The sequence below is a fragment of the Saimiri boliviensis genome, chromosome 1 (assembly GCF_048565385.1).
Source record: "Saimiri boliviensis isolate mSaiBol1 chromosome 1, mSaiBol1.pri, whole genome shotgun sequence".
In the NCBI taxonomy this organism is placed as follows: domain Eukaryota; kingdom Metazoa; phylum Chordata; class Mammalia; order Primates; family Cebidae; genus Saimiri; species Saimiri boliviensis.
This window is the reverse complement of record NC_133449.1, coordinates 290,093,695-290,121,103: the sequence shown is the minus strand read 5'-3', so window position 1 is coordinate 290,121,103 and position 27,409 is coordinate 290,093,695. Positions and strand designations below refer to the sequence as shown.

The window sequence follows — 27,409 nt, the reverse complement described above, 5'->3', positions numbered from 1 at the left end:
GTTGTCACTGCTTTATCTGTATGGTAATCTGTTGGGGAAAAAAAGGAAAACACACACACACACACACACACAAAGGCAGTTTGTAACCGTTCCATCTTAGTGAAGTCAGACTGGCTCATTCTGATGAATTTTTCGATGCATTCTCCAGTAACTGACTTAACTCCAAAAGTTTTCTGTTAGTCTAGACTTTTTAAGAAAGGAAAATATCCGTTAACCATCTACAGAACGTTGTCCAAATAACAGATACATGTAACAAGTAGATTTACCTTTCCTACTTTTTACTGGGAATTCAGTTCTAGGAGGCCTTTAGGAGTCAATATTCTGTAATGTTTCAATTCATGCATAGCTTCTTAAAGGCATCTCATAAGTGTCTTAAGTTAGAAATGGAAATATTATGGGTCTGCCTATGAAGAGATCACCCACCCAAGTCCCAAATACACAACTTAGTTAGAATTCATTTAGTTGTGACAGAAGGTCAATATGAACTAGTTTAAGCAACAATGACAACTAAAAAAGACAAAAAACAAAATCAAACCACAACAAAAAGAATTTATTAGAAGGATACTAGAATCTCTCACTGAATCAAAAAAGTTGAACCACCAAGTATTCTAGGTTTCTTTACAGGGCAGAAAACAAGGCCTCCAATTATTCAAAGTTTCTATCCTAGACAAGCAGACTCCACTCAATGGATAATAATGCTGGGACTAAAGGACTCAGAAAAATGGACTGGTGTGTCCACATCTGTTCAGGTAACCACTCCAGGGTCACCAATCCTCTACAACCAGCATGAGCATGAGGTACCTGGACTATCCATAGAGTGAGCAATTAGGGCGCACTTGACAACCACTCATAAGGGGTTTCACACCGTAACTTCTGGATTCCTTTTTACTCAGCCTGATGTTATACTGCATCATTATCAAGTCATAATGTTTTCTGAAAAAATTTAAACCCAATAACAAAAAGAGTAGCAATTTAGTTATACACTCAACTAATTAAATAGTTTAAACAATAAAATAAATGAGGAAAGTTAACAATAAATGTAATTTCTCATTCATTTATTTATGTGTATATTATCATAAAGGTCAAATTCAAGCATGTGCCCATAGAGACAGCATTATTATGAATAAGAGAGATTATTTACTCGGGTTAAAGTGTTTTAAAATTAAATGTAAGGTATTATTGCTATTGAAATATTCACATCACAGCTTTGTGACCCTTGAATCTACCTAAATACATTAAATTTCATTTATTTATTTTCTCTATATATGCAATTTCTAACAGTTGTTATTCATTCATTCATTCATTCATTTAACCTAAAATTGAATCCCATCAGTTAAGAAATCGGAAAGTACTAGTCGTTTATTTTTGAGATGGAATCTTGCTCTGTTACCCAGGCTGGAGTGCAGTGGTGGGATCTCAGCTTACCACAACCTCCTCCTGCAGCTTTCAAGCAATTCTCCTGCTTCAGCCCCACAAAGAGCTGGGATTACTGGGCCCACTAAGACGCACAGCTAATTTTTTTTCTTTTTCTTTTTTTTTTTTTTTTTTTGAGACAGAGTCTTGCTCTGTCTTGGTGCAATCTTGGCTCACTGTCTTGCTCTGTCTTGGTGCAATCTTGGCTCACTGCAACATCTGCCTCCTGGGTTCAAGGGATTCTCCTGCCTCAGCTCCCTGAGTAGCAGAAACTACAGGCATAAGCCACCAGCCCTGGCTAATTTATATATTTTTAGCAGAGACAGGGTTTCACCATGTTGGCCAGGCTGGTCTCAAACTCCTGACCTCAGGTGATCCACCTGCCTCAGCCTCCCAAAGTGCTGGTTTTACAGGCATGACCCACCACGCCTGGACAAAATACTAGTCTCAATATTAAGAATTTTGTTATAAAATAGTGACTTTTTGAAAAGATAGAAAATGAGTTTCACCTTATTCACTGTATTACTAGTTTGTTCTCACACTGCTAATAAGGCGTACCTGGCTGGGCACAGTGGCACACACCTGTAATCCCAACACTTTTGGAGGTCGAAGTGGGTGGATCACCTGAGGTCAAGAGTCCAAGACCGGCCTGGCCAACATGGCGAAACCCCATCTCTACTACAAAACAAAACAAAACAAAAAAATAAGTGAGGCATGGTAGGAAGCACTTGTAATCCCAGCTACTCAGGAGGCTAAGGCAGGAGAACTGCTAGAACCCAGAGGGCAGAGGTTGCAGTGAGCTGAGATCGCACCACTGCACTCCAGCCCAGGTGACATAGTGAGACTCCATCTCAAAAATAAGTAAATTAATTAATTAAGTAATTAAATAAAATAAATAAAGGCATACCTAAGACTGGGTAATTTATGAAGAAAAGAGGCTTAATGGACTCACAATTCAGCATGGCTGGGGTTTAATGGACTCACAATCATGGCAGGAGGCAAAGGAGAAGCAAAGTCACGTCTTACATGGGGGCAGGCAAGAGAGAGCTTGTGCAGGGGAACTTCCATTAATGAAACCATCAGTTCTCATGAAACTTATTTACAACCATGAGAACAGTATGGAGGAAACTGCCCCATGATTCAATTATCTCCACCTGGCCCCACCATGGACACATGGGGATTATTACAATTTAAGGTGAGATTTGGGTGGGGACACAGCCACACCATATCACTCACTATTAACACCATTTTAAATATATTCCAACAATTTAAATAAAATGGACAGATTTATCAACTTCTGTAAGATAGACCAATGGCAATAAAACATCAGGACTCCTGAAATGAATGTCACACGTTCAATTCAATCTCAGGGGTTAAGTCTGAAATTTATTACTATTGTTACTCATTATCAATTAATAAAATAATCACAATGTTCTTATTTGTAGCTACCACACAAAGAGTAGCTTCCATATTCCAGGCACTATGACAGGCACTTTCCACTGTATACAAAAGAAGGATGATGTCTCAAAGGGCCACAGGGACACTTTCCACAACATAATTCAAATGGTGGCTAAAGTTCTTGAGATTTCATGAAGACTACCTAGAGTCACCTATCCCACATTTTGTGAGAATTTCAATTGGCCTAGCATTTCTGAAAACCCTAGAACCTCATGTTCTACTGGTCATCTCTGGCTCTGAGTTCCTGCTTCTGTAGGAAATATATCATTCTTCATTCACATACAATAACTAATCCATGTGCTAACCAAGATGAGCAATACAACTTGTTCTCTTTGATCTCCCCCAAGCCTCCTGATATCAGACACTGGCAGGTTCTGGGACTGGAAAGACACACTTGTGTTCCAGAGGATTTTAAGTCACAGCAACAAAAATGACCTGATTATCAAGAGTTCTAACACATAAGTTTCTTTACTGTTTTACAAAAAATATGTAATTAAGAGAAAAAAAAATCTATATATTCTCCAAGAACATAGAAATGTAACATATTAAGTGTAATCAAGGAGCTCTGAAACACCTCCTGTACTCTCTCTCCATCATATTTATAGACCATCTCATGTTAACAATCTGTCAATAAGTAAAATCCTGAAAGCCAACTTATTCTTATTTTTTTCTCTGCCAAATATCCTCTCCTCTCTCCCAATTTCCTCAGTGACTAAAGAAATCCCAGATTCACCTTTGGGTTTCCTGATTTCATCTGTTGGGACTGCATATTCTTTACTGTTAAATTGTCTAAGAGAGATGGCAAAGAGTAATTCATCAAGCTGACGTCAACTAAGGAGCAAAGATTTCCATGGGCATCCTAATAAACTGTGTTTGTAAAATTTGTGTTATAATATACATATATTCCATCACAACTCTGAGGTCTAATTGTCTTCATTTTATCAGAGAATTAAAATCAATTTCAGAAATGTTACATAATTTAACCAAGGCCATTCAGTAAGAAAATGCTAGAAGAATCTGAACTAAGTCTACTGATGCCAAATGTATCACTTTTTCCATCAGGGAGAATATTAGCCCACACTCCATGGCCATTTATGAATAAATCCTTAAAACAAGATGACATACTTCTCCTTCAGGAGCAAGTGTTATGTATCTTACTCTGATCATGGGAGAAGCCATGAAAATTTAACTTATCCTAAAATTGATTATAACCCAGCAGTACTGAGTGACTTTCCCCTAGTTAACAAAGGTAATCAAATGTCCTAACTCAAATCCTTAACCGGACTTGTGGTGGCGACAGTCGTTTCTAATGCTGCATAATAAATTGTCTGCTGTTAGACACTATATATTTATGAAGTATGGATATCTCAGACCACAGAGGAAAGACAGGAACAACAATAGCAACAAAAATATATTTAAATGTTAATATTAAATGTTAATATTTAAATGTTAATATTAAAAATGTGTAATATTTATCCTTAGTGATGAAATACTAACAAGTAGATTTTACTAACAAGTTATATGTCATATTTTAACAACATCTATCTATGATTTGAAGGCCTTAGTTCATTTAGTTAAATCTTCTATCTAATTTAAGTCCCTCATAGATATTCATTCAGATTCTCCTTGCTTAATTCTAACAACTAGGACTTCACTATTTCTTTCTTTGAATTTGTGGGTAGCTCTGACATATATAATGTATTATTTAGGTTAGGTAATGCTATAGCACAGACCCTTTCCAACTTTTTTCATGCCCTAGTATCCTCTCCTAGTTTCATATGGTAGTTAGAAAAGGATAATCAATTTTGAGCATGCTGTGCAAGGCAATGGATGAGGCTAGTGCCAAGAGCTCACCCAGCCACACCCGGGGCTAAAAACAATCCCATCTCAGCACATTTACTGACAAGCTATGGTACATCTCTGTGCTGCCACCCACTGGTCAAAAGGTCTGTCACTGATTACTGCTTGTTAGTGAATTTCCTGAATAGAAAGCAGGAAATGGCCTTACTTGAGGGCACTTTCCTAAATTTGTCTCTTGTTGGGGTCTTTGAGAACCTTTTTTTCCATTAAAACAAAAAGTTTAACTTTCAAACACATCCCTAAGGCAGACCTGCAGTAAAACTTGCCATTGTCCCTCACGACATAAACCCCAAACCTATTTGTTCCTTTCAAATATATGGGGGGCTACCTAAGGCATTTAGTTACTCTTTTCTGCTTAAAACTCCTCAAGTTTGCATTTAAGATTTGTATCTGACACAAAATGACACTTGTCTCTTCTAAATTTTGACCCTTTATTCTAATGCTCTTCTCAGTTGTACAACAGTTGTTCAACAAAAGTTTGGTTCTTCTTTTGCATAACGATGTTTGAAGACAGTTCCCACAGCCCTGCTTCCTGTCTCACTCCACCACCACAGTCTGCAAGCCAAGCATTGGTTTTCCCACCTGCAGCACATGTAACTTGGCTTCTAGCCTCTTCACAGGCGTGGGTATGCTGCCCCAGGAATACTGAGACTAAGCACAACTCATGTTTGGAAACTTATTTTGTCTACTGACTAAATATATTGCTAACACTTTACATATTTTAAAATGGATTGTTGTTCTGTCATATAATTTTCTTGATGTCCTTAGGCTCTGGTCTAGCAGTTCATTTCAGTGTTACCTCAGCTTGCTATTCTGCCCATAGTCAAAAAAGTCAGAAAATATCAAGTGTTGGCAAGGATGTGAAGAAATTGTAATCCTCATAAAATACAGAAACAAGTTGACAGTTCTTCAGAGTGTTAACCTAGTGTTATCATGTGACCTAGCATTTCCACTCCTAGGTATTTACCCAAGGGAAATAAAAACACATGTCCACACAAATTCGTACACAAATATTCATAGCAACAGTATCCCCAATAGACAATAAACACAACCCAAATGGCCATCAATGAATGCATAAATGAAATGAGGTATATCCATACAATGGAATATTATTTGGCAGTAAAAAGTAATTAAATCCTGATGCAAGCTACAACATGAATGAAACCTGAAACATTATGATAAGCAATATAAACCCTTTACAAAAGACCATACATTTATAATCCCATTTACATAAAACAACCAGAATAAGAAAATCTACAGAAGCAGAAAGTATAACAGTGGTTTCCTGGGGTGACAGAATATACTAAAACCACATAAATAAGGGAACAGTATGGTATGTGAGTAAATTTCAATAAGTTGTTTTTTTTGTTGTTGTTGTGGTTGTTGTTAATTCACCCCAGGCTACAAAGAATCATAGGACCTAGAAGTAGAGAAAATGATCTAACATGACTGATTTTTTATCCACATGGAGAAATGAGTGAATTGGTTATCTACTGCTGTGTAACAAACCACCTCAGGATTTACTGACTTAAAACTACAACCACCATCTACTTGGGTCATCTATCACCAAATATCAATGAAGACAGGTGGCCTCTGCTTCACACAGCATCAGCTGGGGCTCAGGGCTCCACTGTGGATGGCTCACTGGAAAGGCTGCTCAGTCACTGCTGGTGTCAGCTGGGAGTTCAGATGGTGCTGTGTGCCTGGAGACTACATGCCTGTCCACACAGCCTCTTCACAAGGGTCTTAAGCATGTTCATCTCATGGTGGCTGGTTTCTAAGAATGAGCATCCCAGAAGAACCAGGCAGGAGGCCTACTGCCCTGCAGCCCTGGTCACAAGCATTCCCTTCCACCATAGTCCTAAGTCTAATTGGAGTGAAGAAGAGGAAATATCAAATTCATCTATCAATGGGAGAGGATTTGATTCTCATCACAAGAAGGATGGGAGACACAGGAAATTATGATCTAGCACTCTGAAACAAGACAGCCTGCCACAGTGAGTTTTAGGCTAAATATACTGTCAAAATTCACCCGTTTAATTCACCTTTCTGCAATCCTTAGTTAGGGTCCACATTTCTAACAAAACCACCTATTTACTTACTTCCTGTGTTGATGTAAAAATATATTCATATTTTACATTTTAGTGAAGTGGCTTTCTATAACAGACTGAAGACACCATTTTCCACAAAGAGTTTTCTTCTAAGAAAATGCTGAAAAGTAAACCCTCACATGAGCCAGGGACAAGAATAAAGAACTTGCTATAACAGCACTTAGAATTTTTCAATGCAAATCCTCCTGGCATTTTCTTCTATGAATATTCCATTTTCTATAAAGTGAAAACTGAAATTATTCTGTTACACAGTTGCAGGTTAAGTAAGCTTTTTGTCTCCCTCAGAACTATCCATGCAAATATGCTGAAAAGGTAACTTGTGCTAAAATATAAAAAATGCCAACAATAAAAACAACTACTACACACATACAATACTATTTGGGTCTGTTCTCACACGGCTATGAAGAAATACTTTAGACTTGGTAATTTATAAAGGAAAGGGGTTTAATATATTCATAGTTCCATAGAGTCAGGGTGGGAGGGGCCTCAGAAAACTTACAATCATGGTAGAAGAGGAAGCAAATATGTCCTTCTTCACATGGTGGTAGGAAGAAAAAGAATGAGTGAAGGTGAGGTTGGAAAGCCCTTTATAAAACCATCAAGTCTCATGAGAACTCAATCAATGTCACGAGAACAGTAGGAGGGTAATGCCCCCATGACTCAAATACCTCCCACCAGGTCCTTCCCATGACACATGGGGATTATGGGAACTACAATCCTAGATAAGCTGTCACTGGGGACACAGTCAAACCATATCAAATACATAAAACACACCACCATTAAACATTCAAATAAATAGTAAACACAAAAAAATACTTCAAAATCTGTAATGATTAGTACATTTTAATATGACATCAAGAGTTTCATCAAGCACAAATATGTAAAAGATCTCTCAAACATAAAAGGCATACAAAATAAGCACTAAAGCAAATAATTGAACTGCTCCAAGACTCTGGGGCAAAAGCTTGCTTTCGAACAGGAGTTTAAAATAACTGAAGGAGACTGTCAACAGATATGACAAACTTGGCTTAACTGTATAGAAACAAAAATAATTAAGTGCATTTGTATGTTTTTTTCTGTGTTAAGTTGCTGATTCATGTACTAGCATGGTAGGTGTTTTTTTTTTTCCTTAAAGTAAAACAAATCACACAGTCTAGTTTAAAAAAAAAGACACATTTTATTAATGAAGGATATGGTTAATAAGCCTCATTTTAAACTGAAAATATCTCATTCCAGCTGATTAAATGAGTTTCTATTAAGGCTGCTTATAGAAAAATATTGCAATTTGGAGGCCTAGAATTCATCAAAGACAATGGGCACATTCTGAAGCAATATGCAAGCAGCCCACGTGGAAAACCTAGATCCAATATAACCGTTCAAGTAAGTGTAAAAGTATAAAATGAATGTAACACTGAAAATGAGACCCTTGTACACAAAAATAACTAAGGATTTTTACCACAATTAAGCAAGGCATTTACTTTCATGTTAAAATAAAATGGAAAAAGACAGTAGGTTCATTCCTAAGTCATCATCTCAATAGAAATATACTGAACGCCTCCTCCGTGGCTGGCACTGCTCCAAGAGCTGGTGACACAAGTGTAAGGAGGGGAGACAAGGCCACATCCCCATCCAATAAGCTTTGGTGAGAGTTAGAAAAATACTACAGTTATTAATACTACTAGTAACAGTAATACATCTATTACTGAAATGTCTCATTTCTATTAAATCAGTTGACTAGAGCTAACTATTGAAAGGTTTTCAATGTCACTAAACAAACCAGTGAAGCTCCTAGTATGGTAAGTTTCTTATCTTGGATCTCCATAAAGATGACGTCATCATATGACTGCAGCGTTATTCAAGCCGTGTACTTGGGGCATTCCGGTGGAGGGATGAGGTGTTGTTTTCAATATCAGCAGAGGTCTCAAAAGTGAGAGGATTTACACTCTAGATGATTCATTTTAAGAATATATCACCTCTGGCTTTTGACAGGAGGTCTCTAGTAGACAATTTCAGGTCTCTGAACAGTACCTTAAGTGTGTGGTATTGCTTAATAAAATGATTTCATAAAAATGACTGCTTTGTTAATAAGTGGGCTGGATACCAAGCTTACCTGTTTGGGTGGAGGGTGTCTCTTTTGTTGTGTAAGTAGTGGGCATGGGTGCTGGCAAACAGGGCTGTAATTGTATTCCAAAAGCTCAATCAAATAAAAGACTTTAAGCACCTTTGGCTGATATCCAAGAGTTCTACTTTTCAGAACAGAAGATATGGCAGTGTCAAAACTACATGTGGAATTGCTTGTGATTTACTGTAAGAACTATGGAATAGTTAGATAGACTTTTATGTAATTTTTTATTGCATTTTAGGTTTGGGGGTATATGTGAAGAACACGCAAGATTGTTGCACAAGTATACACATGGCAGTGTGATTTACTGCCTTCCTCCCCTTCACCTATATCTGGCATTTCTCCCCATGCTATCTCTCCCCAACTCCCCAACCCCCACTGTCCCTTCCCTATTTCCCCCCAACAGACCCCAGTGTGTGATGCTCCCCTCCCTGTGTCCATGTGTTCTCTTGGTTCAACACCTGCCTATGAGTGAGAACATGCAGTGTTTGATTTTCTGCTCTTGTGTCAGTTTGCTGAGAATTATGGTTTCCAGATTCATCCATGTCCCTACAAAGGACAATTGCCACACTGTCTTCCACAATGGTTGAACTAATTTACACTTCCACCAACAGTGTAAAAGTGTTCCTATTTCTCCACCTCCTCTCCAGCATCTGTTGCCTCCAGATTTTTTAATGATTGCCATTCTAACTGGTGTGAGATGGTATCTCAATGTAGTTTTGATTTGCATTTCTCTAATGACCAGTGATGATGAGCATTTTTTCATATGTTTGTTGGCCTCATGTATGTCTTCTTTTGTAAAGTCTCTGTTCATATCCTTTGCCCACTTTTGAATGGGCTTGTTCGTTTTTTTCTTGTAAATCTGTTTTAATTCTTTGTAAATTCTGGATATCAGCCCTTTGTCAGATGGGTAGATTGCAAAAATTTTTTTCCCATTCTGTTGGTTGCCAATTCACTCTAACGACTGTTTCTTTTGCTGTGCAGAAGCTGTGGAGTTTGATTAGCTCCCATTTGTCTATTATGGCTTTTGTTGCCAATGCGTTTGGTGTTTTGGTCATGAAGTCCTTGCTTATGCCTATGTCCTGAATGGTTTTGCCTAGATTTTCTTCTAGGGGTTTTATGGTGTTAGGTCTTACACTGGCCAAAGTAATTTACAGATTCGATGCTATCCCCATCAAGCTATCCATGACCTTCTTCACAGAACCGGAAAAAAAAAAAAAAACACCTTAAACTTCATATGGAACCACAAGAGAGCCCGCATAGCCAAGTCAAGTCTAAGCGAAAAGAACAAAGCGGGATGCATCACACTACCAGACTTCAAACTATACTACAAGTCTACAGTAACCAAAACAGCAGGGTACTGGTACCAAAACAGAGATATAGACCAATGGAACAGAACAGAGGCCTCAGATGCAACCCAACATATCCACAACCATCTGATCTTTGACAAACCTGACAAAAACAAGCAACGAGGAAAGGATTCCCTGTTTAATAAATGGTGCTGGGAAAACTGGCTAGCCATGTGCAGAAAGCAGAAACTGGACCCCTTCTTAACATCTTACACTAAAATTAACTCTAGATGGATTAAAGACTTCAAAATAAGACTTTTATGTAATTTTAATTTTTAATTTGAGCATAACTTCTTTATCTTTCTAGGATGTGTAGCTTTCCAAAATGCATCCCCAGATGACTAAATCTATTGACTTAGGGGAATGAAGTTACTTAGCACTGTCTCTCTAGATGTTGAAGATTACCTGTCAAAAGTGATATTGTTTTTGTCTTATTGATATTGAGTTGTTGTTTCTCACAATAATTAGGCAAGTAGCCCAGCTGCTTCCTGAGGCTATGAGTACAATGTGAAAGTCAGAACTTGTCCTTAGTGAAAAAGGAGGATGCTAATCTTCACTTTTCCATGCCAGAAAGGCACAGAGCCAGCTCATTTAGAGCCCAGGCCATGAACTTACACGTGCCTTTTATGATTGTAGCCCAGTGACAGCACCTTGAACATGATTAATGAGCTGCCTCAGGCATGTTTACCTGTGTGACTGATGCATGCTAGAGATAACTCCAGTCCAAGCCACTGATGCCCAGCAACAGGAATTTTCAACTAAAGCAAGAATGGGTCTAACACACGGTATTCCCTTCCTTCCTGTCACATTTTCTCTACAGATACAATTAACTAAAAATGAGGTACAGCAGTTCCTTAAATTATTTGTATTTGGGTTATTAATAATCACTTTTAAAAATATACTGCAGATCAAATTAAATATATTGCTGATCAAATTAATGTATAAATTTCCCATTCTCTTCTCCTTGTTAAATAAGATTTAGACTGGCAGAGAATACTATCTAACTTGACCTTAGCAAAACCTTGGTCATAGAAAAGTATTTTTCTTGGGAAAAATATTAGGCAACATATTGTAGGCCTATTATTTTGTCTAAATGATGAGGTTGTGTAGTGCAGTAGAGAAAAGAAAGCACTGAATTTTCAATTCAGTGAATAAAACAATTCAGTTCTACAGCAATTTCCCGTATGGCTTTTGGTAAGCACACTGAATGTTTTTTAAAGTCTCGGTTTCTTGATCATAAAATACACACTGAGCAAAATAATTAAAGGAAAAAAAATCTGTTATTTAACTCTATATCTGAGGAAATGTTTCACATGTAGGTTTTATAAAAATACTTGTATTAAAAAACACATAAACTAAAAAAATGTATTATCTGTTCTTTTTAAAAAAATGTTTTTATTTTTAGATACTATTGAACATTGATTCCTTGCTCTATAATAATTCCTGTGTTTTTTGTAACTATTTCTAACATACCTGGTTCCATGTCTCTGAAAAATCAATATTTCCCCCGATGAGCTCCCTCTAGAATATGCTATTGGTTAATTTCTTGCTTTATGCAAACACTGCACAGGGCACTGACTACTTTACCCCAAGAGCCCCAGCTTTCATGGCCTGCCAGGGGCCCTTGTCAGTAATTAATGATGACATATTTTCCAAGTGAATTTGTAAGGGTCTTGAAACTCTTTTTTTTTAAGCCTTTGCTCCAGGCAGTGTTTGTCAAAGCAGACCCAATGATTAATGTACAAAGAAGTGTGACAAGTCACTTGTTTTCATACTGAAAAAACCGAATCAATCTAAGACATAAACAAAAGTAGAAATGTGAAATAAAATTATGATATTTAATAATCCACAGTGAATCTGTATCACATACCTGTTAGAAATATTTTTAAATAATATTAAATGATATGAAAAAATATTCCTCAGAGAATGTTAACTGTACAATGAATAATAAATATTTATAAAGCAAAATGAAAATTTTGTAAGGATAATCTTATCTTAGTATAAAAATCCTGGAAAGAAATCTCCCTAAACATTTGCAGCTACCTCTGTTTGTGGTACATTGAAAAAAAAAACTGATTTATTTATTTTCCTATCAAAGGTTTTAAATTTTTATATAATACGCATGAAATACCTTTATAGTGGAAAATTCATAAAAATTACTAAAACACCACACTTAAGATATTCAGTATGATTTTACATATAAATATTTAACAGTGAATTATAGTAGTAAATATGACAGAGGCATTAGAAACAGTATAATGTCATGTTACAAAACCCCACATACTAAAAGCTTATTTTCCAATTTAACATGTAACACCCAAGTCTCTTTTTTCCCCCATAATAGCCTACAGTGCTCTGTAAACCCAACAACTACGAGTAAAAGAGAACAGAGCATAAAATCACCAAATGTGTTAATTCTTGAAATGGAGTTTGGAGTTATAAAGAAAACATTAGGAAGCAGGGGTGAAGAGGCAGAGATGATGTATCCAGAGTTGCAGAATTATTCATCCATAACTGGAACTCCCAGCATACATTGCTAAGACTTCAATAAGAAGTTTATGATTTGTTTCACCTTGATTTATAGTTTGAGTTGTCATTTTTCTGATGCACAGGGTTAACAAGGAAACAAACACACTTCAAATGCAGGTGGTCCCATTAATCTCATGCTACTTGACCATCCCATCCTGCTCCTTCAGACGTGAACTTCATAACTTCATAACTTTATGTACACTCATTTTCTTTCTTTACCCTTCTGAAGTCTAAACATTCCATCTGGCCAATCTATCTATAATTCTCCCATCCTGTACATGTGATATTCACAAGGCTTTCTGATCCTTGCTCTCTCTTCCTTCATATAAAGTATATCATGTGTCATGACCCAGTTCTATGGATTCCTAGCTTGTGCCTTTATCTCTTGATTCATGGCTTGAAGCAGATGATCACTATTCCTAATACAGCTGAGTTTCTGCAATAAAAATTAAAGGAACGTCATTTTTTTTCATTTCTAATCCACACCTGGCTTGAAACAAGAAATAAAAATTCAGCAATCACGTAATTCTCATTTAAATTTTGATATATGGAGAAAGTTCAACTGGTAGCACTATGCCATGGATAATTCTTTCCTTCTCTGACTAAGAAAATATAAAGTTCACTGGTCTTTGCAGATAATCCTCTATCTTCTTGACCTTTCCTAAAGGTGTTTTAACTTCCTCTTTTTCTTCAATGATAATTTTGTCATTAATTTCATAAAATGCTTTCTAAAAATACCACCTGAAAATTAATAGTTATGGGTCATTTTCTGAATAACACATTGTGTTATCAGAAATTATTGTTGCACATTATAGTAACACTAATAATGCTGAAAGATTTTGCATGATATGTAGCACTGGAAAAAAACTAATTAAGGGAGTATTTTATACTGAACTTATTCCAAATAGTATTCTTGTTATATAGAGCTAAGTTACTTTTAAAATTCTAAATGTAGAAGCTGAAAAAAGTAATGCATGCTATCCTCACAAGAGATGATATAAAAGATCAAGTTTCTTTAGATTTTAAATGAATCTTTTTAAATGCTTCCTTGTGGCTTCATATGACACAACATATATAAAGTACTCAGTGTCATGGTTTGCCTCATAGTGAAAGCCCAGAAATGTCAGCCGGGGCACAGTAATCCCAGCACTTTGGGAGACTGAGGTGGGTGGATCATGGTCAGGAGTTTGAGACCAGCCTGACCAACATGGTGAAACCCTTTCTCTACTAAAAATACAAAATCAGCCAGGCATGGAGGTGCATGCCTATAATTCCAGCTACTCAGGAGGCTGAGGCAGGAGAATTAATTGAACCCAGAGGCGGAGGCTGCAGTGAACTGAGATCATGACACTGTACTCTAGCCTGGGCAACTCAAAAAAAAAAAAAAAAAAAAGTAATGTCTTACTCTTATTTTCCTATATTATATACAATAAGAAAAACAACTAAAAGGAAGAGACTGTTTGTTCTGCTACCTAAGAATCACTAATATCCTAAATAATGATAGGATACTCATAAACTCCTCTAAAATCAAGAATATGGTTTATAATGCTTGTGGAACAAAAAGAACAATAAAAATTAGTATAGCAACAGAGTATCTGGAGACATAAATGCTCTCAATTTCACATTTTTTTAATCTGGAAAAATCACCTGGAGTTTAATAATACATTGGCTAAAGAGTTTCCTTACATTTTCATTTATAATTTTTTATATTTTAAAACTCTTTACATACGGTTGTCTTGTATTTTTTTTTTTTTTTTGAGACGGAGTTTCGCTCTTGTTACCCAGGCTGGAGTGCAATGGCACGATCTCGGCTCACCGCAACCTCTGCCTTCTGGGTTCAGGCAATTCTCCTGCCTCAGCCTTCTGAGTAGCTGGGACTACAGGCACGTGCCACCATGCCCAGCTAATTTTTTGCACCTTTAGTAGAGACGGGGTTTCACCATGTTGACCAGGATGGTCTCGATCTCTTGACCTCGTGATCCACCCGCCTCGGCCTCCCAAAGTGCTGGGATTACAGGCTTGAGCCACTGTGCCCAGCCTGTCTTGTATTTTTAACTCCACTGCTAACTACTTGAAGACCAACTCAGATAAAATTTTTAAGAAATATATATAAGAGAAATGCAAATCAAAACCACATTGAGATACTACTTCATGCCAGTTAGAATGGTGATCATTAAAAAATCTGGAGATAACAGATGCTGGAGAGGATGTGGAGAAATAGGAACACTTTTAAACTGTTGGTGGGAATGTAAATTAGTTCAACCATTGTGGAAGACTGTGGCAATTCCTCAAGTACCTAGTCAGAGAAATTCCATTTGACCCAGCAATCCCATTACTGGTTATATACCCAAAGGATTATAAATCATTCTATCATAAAAACACATGCACATGTAAGTTCACAGCAGCACTGTTTACAATAGCAAAGACCTGAAACCAACCCAAACGCCCATCAACGATAGACTGGACAAGGAAAATGTGGCACATATACACCATGGAATACAATGCAGCCATAAAAAATGATGAGTTTGTGTCTTTTGTAGGGACATGGATGAATCTGGAAACCATAATTCTCAGCAAACGACACAAGAACAGAAAATCAAACACCACATGTTCTCACTCATAGGCGGGTGTTGTACAATGAGAACACATGGACACAGGGAGGGGAGCATCACACACTGGAGTCTGTTGTGGGGGGGCCAAGGGAGGGACAATGCGGTGGGGTGGGGAGGTAGGGGAGGGATAACATTGGGAAAAATGCCAGATACAGGTGACACGGGGATGGAGGTAGCAAACTGCATTGCCATGTGTGTACCTATGCAACAATTCTGCATGATCTGTATATGTATTCCAGAACCTGAAGTACAATTAAAAAAAAGAAAAAAGAAAGAAATATATTTAACTTAACTTTTTACTCCACAGATAATAGTCAAGACTTGAGAAAAAAAGGAAACTTTAAGGATGATTTAGGATACAAATCCCCCAATGAAAGAGATCAATTTTGTGCAAGAGACCATCCTCAAAAAGCTCATGAAATCTGCCACTTGTTGACTTAGCTTTCACCTAGGCAGATGCTGCACATGTCCCAGATGCTGGGACCTACTTCCCAGCCTCTGATTTGGGCACCTGGGGCTTCTCTATCTCAAGTTTCCAGAACACATTTGCATCTCTCCAAACATCACTTATGTGTCACCAAATAAACTCATCTTTGCTGTCCAAAAAGAACAACACATTTTTTAATTCCTCAGAAAAAAACTTTTCAAGTAATATGGTTTGACTTTGTCCCCACCCAAATCTCATCTTGAATTGTAGCTCCCATAATACCCAAGTGTTGTGGGAGGGACCCAGTGGGAGTAACTGAATCATAAGGGCAGGTCTTTCCCATATTGTTTTCCTGACAGTGAATAAGTCTCATAAGATCTGATAGTTTTATAAAGAGGAGTTCCCTTGCACATGTTCTCTCTTATTTGTGGCCAGGGAAGATGTGTCTTTCGCTTTCTACCATGATTGTTAGGCCTCCCCAACTATGCGGAACTGTAAGTCCATTACACCACTTTTTCTTTGTAAATTCCCCAGTCTCTGGCATGTCTTTATCTGCAGCATAAGAATGAGCTAATACAGTAAGTTTTTGTTAAATTCTCATTCAGGATTTTGAGAATTCACTTTATTTACAGTAATACAGTTTTGGCTTAAACAGTCTGTGCCTGCTCAACATTCAAACTTCACTCTGAGGTGAGTAAATATTTCCTATTATCCATACCCAACTAAAATTTATTCCAGTCTCCCAAATATGTTTTCCATTTTTGGTTTTCTTACCTACCCCCATGTCTTCAGTCTGTTCCCACCTCCATCTAACTGTAAAACACATATGCTTACCAATGTTGATAGTTCCATTTGTTTCTTTCTTTACTTTTTTAGATGCTCATAAATATGTATAAACCAAAACATATCTAATGTTACGATTTTTAAAAAATAGGATAATATCTTACTATATAATTTCCTTTCTAAAATTCTCATGGATTTTTTTTCCCAAAGGTTAGATATACAGCCCCAACTCATTTTTACTAATGACTATATAATATTTACAGAAAGAATATAATGTTTTCAACTCTTCACCAAGCCGAATTTTTGGCTATTTCAAATAATTGTATAATAAATATACATACACATAAATTTTATCTATATAGTCACTCATTTCTACAGAATATATATATATATATATATGATTAAATAAATGGTTATTGAACATTTTAAATGTGGATGCATAGAAACAAATCATTTCCCAAAAGAAAAATGACAGCAATTTATATTCCCATTCGGAATGAAAAAAAAAATGTGAATTTCCCCAAACCTTAACTCTTACATAGCATACAATATAAACTACTTTTCAACAGTTGTCTACCTAGTAGATTAAAAATAAGTCTTATTTTCAGTTAAAATTGTATGTCCCCAATTAGTACACTAGAGAGGACATTTCTGAACATTTATTACTTGCTTTCATCTTTCTTCTGTTTATTTCCTTGGCCTAGTTTTTTATTCTTTAATTTATCTTTTTCTCACCAACATTAGGAAGTCTTCATATATTAATTTTATCAACACTTCATTATACTTGTGGCACATATTTTCTCTTGAACTATTTTTCTTTTCTATTTTGAGTTTTGTCTTGCTATTACTGTTAGTATTCATATTGTGAAACACATCAACCATTTGTGTATGGCTTCTGGGTTTCCTCTTTTAATAAAACCTTGTCTACCTTTAATTTACAAGGCTCTTTCCCCAAAGTTTCTTCTGTTAACAGTTTTATTTTCACAGTTACATTTTTTTCCCTGTGAGATTTACTTTTTCTTTAAGCTGTTAACAGTTTTAATTTTCTTCCAGATGTTGAGTCAGTTAGGACAACACCATTTAAGCCACTTTGTAATGAACTGAAATACTAATTTTAAGTGAATAGACATAGATATATATTTGAATCTGTTTTACATAGAGATCATTCTTTATTTTGAGCCCATTGGGTAATACTGTGATTGGTATGTTTGGTAAGATAAAAATTTCACAAAACTTTCCTTGCATTCTCATATCTTATACTTCCACTGGTCTTTAAAATAGTTTGATCCAGTTTGCCAAAGAAACAAACCACCAGCCACGGGATTCTGATTACACTTACCTAAATTTTATAAACTAATTTGGGAGACAGTAATATTGTGATGATGCTAAGCTTTTCAACAGAGGGCCATGCCATGCCTTTTCATTCATTATGAATTACTTTATGTCTTTGTGATAAAATAACTTTCAGCAGACAGATCTTGTCATTTTTTGGTTACATTTATTCTTTGTGCTTTAAATTTTCTTACTACTCAGAATTTAACAGCCTAGCAAGACTTTCAGATCACACCTCAATAAGAAAGCATGACATAACCCCACTATAACAAGGTAGGATCCTGAGGATGGGGAGTAGTATTAACACCCTTTGTGGTCCCTTTTTCTATCTCTTGTTAAACGTAATCAGAAAACAATCTCAAGAGTAAGCTTTGGAAAGCAAACGAATCAAGGAGTACAGCCTAAAGCTCAACCCAATCCCCTGCTTCCTATTTTCACAAACTAGACTCTCCACTCAATCTATCAACTCTCCCTTGAGTACCTACTTAGCTACACACTTCCTGACCAGATGGCACACTTTTGACTGATAGCATCATTGATCCTTTCGGTCAGTGGGATGACGGTTTAGGTGGTTTCCCACTCTTACCTAAATCAGTTTCCACTCATAAAACAGAATCAGTTTCCTCTAGAGCCCTTTTTCTTTTTGAATAGAGTTACTATTCTCAATTGCTCCCATTTTAGGCTCTTGCTCGGCTGAGATGTTCCTGGAGTCAGGTAAGTTGCTAATTCAGCAGCAACAAATCACATAACCCAAACACAGCAGGCTTTTTTAGTTAATATAAAAAACAACTGATATATTTTCTGGCACGTTTAGAAGAAGCAGTCAACGAAAGAATCTTGATCGGCCAGCTTTCTTTGATTATTTACTGCTTTTTTATTTACAATAAAAATGACTTTAATAAAGTGACATTTTAAATCTAAGGTTCACATTTTATTTACTTGTGTATTTTTTGGCAAAGTAATGTTGGAGGCAGAATCGTTCAGAATTTCATTTGTTTGAGAGGAAAAGTTTTAGACCACATCCTTCCAGATCCATCTCAGAAAACACTGGAAAAAACAATCTGCCTTGACCTTGATGTGATATTCAATTACTGTCATACATAATAACTTTTAACCTCCTAGATATATTTTAACTTTTTTTTAGATTTTATATTTTCTAAGACTAATTATTTCACTTTGTACATTTAATAGCATTAATGTCAAACCCATCAATGAATCTGCCGAAAGTTCACCCACAGGAAATTTTGATTGTAAAGTTTTTTTTTCCCCCAATAAAATATTTTTTCAAGAAAGTCTGCCTAAAACATGGGAGTCAAAAGGACTCCCATTATAGTATTATTTATATAATAAATACCAATGCTCTGCTAGAAAATTATGAGTTTCCTTCAAAATAATCTTTAAAGTTCATCTAGAAAAACAATTAAAACATCCTGAAACACATGTCACAGGAATGGAATGTTTCTACCTGTTCTTTGACTGAGGCGAGGATTGCAGAGGTGGTTTCTGTTTCAGATCCATCCCCATTGGAGGTGTTTAAGCCGGGGCTCAGGGAACTCGTCTTCTCTGAGGCTGATGAAGGCTGGTCTGGGACAGGCATAGCTCCTGCAAGGCAAGAGGACACGATCAATACAATCAGATATGGACACTAAATAGGCACAACTATCAGATCGCTTTAAGGATACACACTAAAAAAAAAAAAGTAAAACTATGAGCTGCTGAGAATGAACATGACATAATTATAGAAGGGGAGTGATACGAGCAAAGCAAAGTAATAGTACAAGAAATAGAATGTTTTACCCTTTTATCAAGCCCAACTAAATTCCACTTCACACTCACACCTTGTGCTCTGTCTTTCAGATAAACGGAGAAATGATGAGAAATTAAAGGAGAGAGTATAAGAGTAAGGCAATAAAGAGTAATGAGTCTAAGAAGCGAGTCCAGCTACAAATTTATGACTACTTTAGGCAAATGTATTACCTGCCTATTGGTACATGTGTCATTATTATATGTTTCCTCCTTGGTTCCTGGCTCGTATCTCTTACAGACCCTATTACAGTCTTGTGATGGTGTTGGGTGTGTCTGGCCTCAGGAAAGCAATCTCTGAATCTCAGGCGTCTGAAAACAATCTCTCTGGCCTTCCTCTGACCTCCTTTTACCTGATCCAAGGCAGGACTCTAACCTTCCCTGCCTCCTTTCTGATTGTGGGTCATAAGACCCTCATTCCAGAGAGAGTCCTGCCACCACGCCCTGGGGAAAAGAATGCTGATGTTAAGAAGCCTCCTTAAAACCCCAGAGGCCTGGGTTTGTAGAACTTCTGGAGAGCTGACCACATGGAGGTTCCTGGAGAGGGTGGCATATCAGACGCCCTACACATATCTTCATCTGTATCCTTTGTGATATCCTCTGAAATAAACTTGTAAACCTAAGTGCATCCTGAGTTCTCGGAGCTGCCCTAGCAAATTAATGGAATCCAACCCAGGAACTATGGGAACCCCAGCTCGAACCCTGTTGGTCAGAAGTTCTGAGGCCTGGACTTGCAGTTGGTGTCCGGGGGGATGGGACAGTCTTGGGGACTGAGCCCTCAACCTGTAGGCTCTGACACTATCTGAGAGTAGACAGTGTAGTAGAGAGTGCCAGAACTGAATTAGAGGACACCCAGTTGTGTCTGTTGCTTGGTGTGTGAGGGGGGAAAACCCACACATTTGGTCACAGAAGTCTTCTTCTGTGTTGATGATTGCTGTTGTGTGAGAGTAGAAGAAAAAATAAAGTTTGAGAGGGTTTTTCCTATACCATATATTTCCAACTCAAAAGAAAATCTATCAGACATTTCCCTTTGTAAGAAAATCATACAGAAGCCATGATTAATAATTTACCAATAATTAAAGAGATACCTGAATTAACATAAGAAGCTTAGCTGGTATTATGAAATACAGTCAATAACTAATCTACTCCACAAATATTTACTGAGTTCCTAATCTGTGACAGACAGCAGACAAAAACTGGCAAGGCCATTTGCCACAGTTGATTTTGTCTGAATTCATTTATGAAAGAAAGCAAAAATTCAAATAACATTAGAGCCAATGCATAAGTAGATGCATTATGTACAGGTTAAAAACAAGATTCTCAGAATTGTTCCTCTCTTTCCTGCACAAATAAATGAGATTGCTGTGGTCTGAATGTTGATGTCTGCCAAATTCATATGCTGAGATACTAATACCCAAGGTGATGGTAGTAGAAGGCGGGACCTTTGAGAGGGGATGAGGTCAAGAGGGTGGAGCCCCCATAAATAGGGTGAGTCCTTATAAAAGAGGCCTGAGAGAAACTTCTCAATCCTCCCAGTATGGGAGGGCACAGCAATAAGGCATCATCTATAAACCAGAAAGTCGGCCCTCACCAAACACTAAATCTGCCAGGACTTCATCTTGGGCTTCCCAGCTCCACAACTGCAAGAAATAAATTTCTGCTGTTTACAAGGACCCAATTTATGGTATTTTGTTATAGTGGCTCAAATGGACTAAAAGGGGGACTGAAGTATTTATTATATATATCATCTAGCAATGATCAACAGAGAAAGCGATAGTTAACTGAGGGTGATATTTACCAAGGCATTACAAAATCCCCATCTCCATAAAAGACTGAGAGTAAATATAAATTATTTTCTTGCCTAAAGCTATTATATTACATATCCCCCATGGAACCACGGTTGTGTAAATGTTAAAAGATATTTTCTATTATGCCATATCTAAGCATCCTGCGTTTTACATTAAGAGATGTTTATTTCCACAGTAGCCTTTGCCCATGTTTTTAGCTATGTCTAGTTAATAGAGACAGGAAAACCTAAAAAGTCCCCATTATAGAATTTTACTTAAAATATATGACAAAAAAAGCAGTCATCCAAATTTCTTATTGAACATTCCATCTAATTTTTGAAATGTTTAAATTTTATGAGGTAATTACAGTAATATCACCAATGGGGATTGGAATGGTATTGGAAAAGTAAATCTGTTACAAACAGAATATGTGAGAAGTTTTGGGGAAATAATATCAACAGAGTAGAATTTGAGAAAAGAGTAAGGAACAGATTAAACATGATTTGACAAAATGCAACCATAGCTAAAAAGTTTAAAGTACTGAAGGTGATGAATACCAACAGGATGAAAGAAAGACATTTGCATAAGTTACGATGATGGGTTAGGAAGAACATAATAAAGTATACTTATGTATTTGACATGCTTTCTCATATGGTTTTCTTATTTGATCAAGTCTCTTAATCACTTAGAAGGTCAATAAGCAGTTCAACAAATGTGTCCAGGTAAAAGAGTGGAACGTATGAACTTCCATCTAGGAAAGGTTTGAGAAATGGGAGAAGAGAGCACAAAGTGAGAAGGAAGGACAATGCAGCTCTTGTGTGCAGTCATCTCTGATCTCCCAGAGAGCCACTGTGATCTTTTATCACCGCTTCTACCAATGTCCATGGGTTCACAGGGGACTCTATGCAAGATGATATGGTTTGGCTATGCACTGCTCCCCCATCTCATCTTCAATTGTAGCTCCCATAATCCCCACCTGTAGTGAGAGGAACCAGGTGGGAGGTAATTAAATCATGGGGGCAAATTTTGCCTGTGCTGTTCTTGTGATAGTGAATAATTCTCATGAGACTTGACAGTCTTAGGAAGGGCAGTTCCCCTGCACATGCTCTCTTGCCTGCCACCATGTAAGACATGCCTTTGCTCCTCCTTCACCTTACACTATGATCACGAGGCTTCCCCAGCCATACAGAACTATGAGTCCATTAAGCCTCTTTTTCTCTATAAATTACCCAGTTTTGAGTATGTCTTTATTAGCAGCATGAGAATGGACTCACACAAGGAGCACCTCATGCCAAGAGAAGGGGAGTCTTGCCTATTTTAAATTACTATTTGTTGTTTTCTTTAAATTTTATTGGGCCCACATTAATTCAGGCTCTGAGTCAGTATTACTATCAACCTATTTTTGACAAAGAAATTGTTTAAAGGCCCAAAGTTATTAAGTCACATACGTGGGCCCAGAACTCAGGCTTTCTGCCTTTTAATTCCTATTTCAATGTCCTTTGATGTGTCAGCCTATTTCCCGTAATCTGTACTGCCTCCTAAATGCTACTCTACAAACTAATTTTTAGAAAATGAAACTCTTTAAAAGTATAACAGTGACCTGTCATAAAAAATATGGGATTTAATAGGCACTGAATCAAGGTTTCTCCCTGGGCACTTGACAACTGTGACCCACACAGTATAGAGAATAATTAGGCCTGTTTATCTACCTCCTTTCTCCTTACAGCAATAACAGAAAGAGAAGTAGAATCTTCAAGGCTTATTCCACCATACAGAGCTATTGCTACCTACGGCAACCTCTATTCCTGAATGCAAATGACTTTGAATAATTTCCATGATTCATGATTTTTTAAATCAGAATTTAAATACTGGTCCTCACTATATCTGGAAGAAAAAACAGTCACCCTCCAATCACAGTCTTCTCGTATCAGGGCACACAGAAGAGAGACAGGAAACCTGCAAAAAACCTGCCCCAATCAATTCCCAATGGCCTTAGGGTAAGCATAAGTAGTGTTAAGCCTCTAACTTTGCAGTTATATGCCCACTTTAGTCTTAATCACAGCCAATATACTAAAAAACAGTATTTAATCTGTGCTAAATCCAGTAAATCTGGGTAGTACAGAGAAATAAAAAGCAAAAAGCAAGAACAAAGGAAGAGCAACCACCAGCAATTTTGCCATCCTAGATAAGTAAAATTACTTTGACGGGGATTTTGGTGATTTATTATTTCTGATATAACTTATTCTGCAGAATGATTTTTACATAATCACATACTAATGCAAGGTTTTTTATTTTTATATTTTGTTCAGCAACATCTCATGAACAATTATATCAGCAAATATTTATCTACAGTTTAATTATAATAAATACTTAGTATTCAATAATCTGTTTATATTGAAAGTTATCTACCTGTTTTTTATGTGATTTTTACTCCATTTTATATCTATGACATGTTTAATAGATGGGTTCCAAGCAGTAGAACTGATAAAACAAGGAATCTGTATTTTTCAGCCTTTTGTTAGTCAAAGTCCTGCTGCCAGGCTGGTCTAGCCTACCCGTGCACTGGAAAGGTCATGAGAATGTCACCTCAACACAACGTTAACCACACTGATCTCCATTATCTTCTCAGGATTTTGCTAACCTAATATAGAAAAATGCACCTCTTTGACTTAGCTTTTATTCAATTATGAATACAGTGCACATTTCCCACAGGTTTAGTCACCTTCTACAGCCCTTCTTGCCATCCTTGAAATGGTTACCATGTAAGAAGTCTTCCTATACATGGTAGAATTATAATCTGCAAATACCCAAGCTGCATTTTAGACAAACCCATCTTCCACATGAGAAAAAGAGACAGCAGTCAGGGAAAAACAACCCTAAATTTCGGGTGGGTTCTTCTAGCAGAACTTGGTACCAACAAGTCCTATGTCCAGAAAACGATAAAACAATAATACTAGCAGTTTCAGGGTGCAAGTCACATTGCTCTATGCCCATACATGCATGAACAGTGTTACAGACAGAACTGTGTTCCCCAAATTCATATGATGAAGCCTTAACCCCTCATGTGATTGTATTGGAGACAGAGCCTTTAGCGAGGTGGTCAAGGTTAAATGAGGTCACCGAGCAGTGAGGCCCTAATACAACAGGACTTGGTGTGCTTGTAAGAAGAGTAAGAGGCCAGGTGTAGTGGTTCATGCCTGTAATCCCAGCACTTTGGGAGGCTGAGGTGGTGGATCATGAGGTCAGGAGTTCAAGACCAGCCTGGCCAAGATAGTGAAATCCTGTCTCTACTAAAAAAATTTAATTAATTAATTAATTAGCCCGGCATGGTGGCAAATGCCTGTAATCCCAGCTACTAGGATGCTGAGGCAGGAGAATCGCTCGAACCTGGGAGGCGGAGGTTTCAGTGAGCCGAGATTGCACCACTACACTCCAGCCTGGGCAACAGAGTAAGACTCCATCTCAAAAACAAAAAAAAAAAAAAAAAAAAAAAAAAAAAAGAAGAGCAAGAGACATCAGAGGTCTCTCTCTCCCTTTGCATACACATAGACAGAGGTTGTAAGAAGACAGAATGAGAAAGTACTGTCACAAGCCAAGAAGAGAGGCGGCCTCATGGCTCCTTGATCTTGGAATTTTGGTCTCCAGAAATATGAGAAGATAAATTTCTGCTATTTAAGTCATTTAGTCTGTAGTATTGTGTTATGGCAGCATGAGCTGACCAATATGAGAAGGGTTTAATTGTTCTCACCTTTCTTTCCCTTCATTCCCCTGGGGGCTGGGTGTGGAGTCTTGGGAACTGACAGGAGCAGGGCAAAACATCTCTTGGTAACATCTTCATCTAAAATGAATCACAGGTCTCAGGAGGAAGCATATGTCCCACCCTTGCTTCAAATCCACACGCCGGGATAAAGCAAAGCTTACAGTAGGAGGTACCCTATTGAATGAAATAAACCTACAGAACAAAACAGTACCCTAAACATGCATAATACTACCACTTCCATAAATGATGCAATCAAAAATTCAGAAAAATTGGCTGGCATGACAATAACAGCAAAAGCAGGTAGGCCCTGCATGTTGAAAAAAGTTCTTTTCAATTTGAACTTTTATAACCATAGGTAATAAGATGCTAAGATATCCAAATGAATAGTCTAAACTTTTCTTTCCCAAATAGGAGTCTCAATAAATTTATATTACACTTGGCAACATGCTAGAATCTTACCTGCATTTTGGAAGGCCAAACTCTCTTGTCATTAATGCAGGGACAATAGTAAATGTCATGTTTTATTGACATCCATCATACACACAAACACACACACACACACAAATTCTTAATATTTGAACTTGTTCTTTCTTTAGTCACTTCTCCACAGCAACTGATGACTTACACATCAAAACATGGCCATCATCAACAGAATAACTGACGACGTCTGTGCCAGACAACCATCCAATTAAGTGACACCCTCAGCACACTTGTGTCTTTCTTACTTGGTGGTCTCCTCCTCTCCAATTTAGCAGTAAGTTCCTTTGGCTATGATATGGGTTTTTCTCCTTCTTAGTTTCCCTCCCCTCTCTGTGGACCATGACCTGTTATCCTTCCAATTCTCCTCTCATTCTGTCACTTTTGGGTCCTAAGGCCCTCATGCTCTGAAGTCACATGCTTCAAATTCCAGCATTTCCAAACTCCAAGTATGCTGTGGGAAGCTAGGTATTTCATTAGTTAGATTTGCACTATAGCAGCCCCTAGCCATATATGACTATCTAAATTTTAATTAAAATAACATTAAGGCCAGGTGCTGTGGCTCACACCTGTAATCCCAGCACTTTGGGAGGCTGAAGCAGGCAGATCATGAGGTCAGGAGTTCAAGACCAGCCTGACCAATACGGTAAAACCCTGTCACTACTAAAAATACAAAAATTAGCCAGGAATACTAGCATGCGCTGTAGTCCTAGCTACTCAGGAGGTTGAGGTAAGAGAATCACTTGAACCCGGGAGGTGGAGTTTGCAGTGAGCTGAGATCACACCACTGTACTCCAGTCTGGGCAACAGAGCGAGACTCCATCTCAAAAAAAAAAAAAAAAAAAAAAAAAAAAACTAAACTAAAAAGTCAATTAAGTCAATTAAACTATTCATATTTCAAGTGCTCAATAGCTAGAGTTGGCCAGTAGGTACAGTATTGAATGTTGAGAAGTAGAATATCTCCATCACTGCAGAAGGTTCTACTGATGGCCCCAGTCTATACCCAATAGGCAACTCTCTGATGTAATCTTCCATCAGCAGATGAATTCAGGCAAGAGAGGTCTTGAGAAGCAGTCAGATTATCAGGGTAATTTGAAGGGAGAACTGGTGGGACTCCTGAAAGAGTCTATGTGGATTGAGCCACGGAGAAAGGAGTCCATGTGAGTCCAAGGGCTTGGCCTGAGTGGCCGGTCAATGGCCAAGATGTCAAGACTGTGAGTGGAACAGACTTGGGACAAGGAAAGCCAACCTTGCTTGCAAACTTTTCAACCTGAAATCTACATGTGACTCTTCCATGCTGCTGACATCTGGGCAGCTGAGCTCTCTGGCAAACCACACTCTGATGTCAGTCAGGGAATGTAAAGATTGATGACTTCTAAACGTTGCTTGTCAAATCTTGTTTCCCCTCCTGTTCCTTTGCTTCAGGAAGGTCCCTTTTTATCTTTTATCTAGAGTAGCTAGAAACATTTATAACTCTTCTCTCACTTTCTTCTTTTGCCTTCAGCCACTAACTTAATGCCAGGGATTCCGATGTTAACTACCTTGACTTCCTACCCCCTCACGCCAAACAAACAAGGAAACCCTGA

The 27,409-nt window shown here is 37.5% G+C and overlaps 1 protein-coding gene across 6 annotated transcripts in view; it reads right to left on the bottom strand.

Annotated features, from left to right (window-relative positions):
• The window catches only part of CTNND2 (catenin delta 2), a 937,699-nt gene that overhangs the window by 744,787 nt on the left and 165,503 nt on the right, over nt 1–27,409 (bottom strand). For all 6 annotated transcript variants that reach the window (XM_039468167.2, XM_039468169.2, XM_039468187.2 and 3 more), the window contains exon 2: nt 19,462–19,598. In XM_039468167.2, the coding sequence (XP_039324101.1) occupies nt 19,462–19,598 (137 nt within the window). The remainder of the gene's footprint in view (nt 1–19,461; nt 19,599–27,409) is intronic.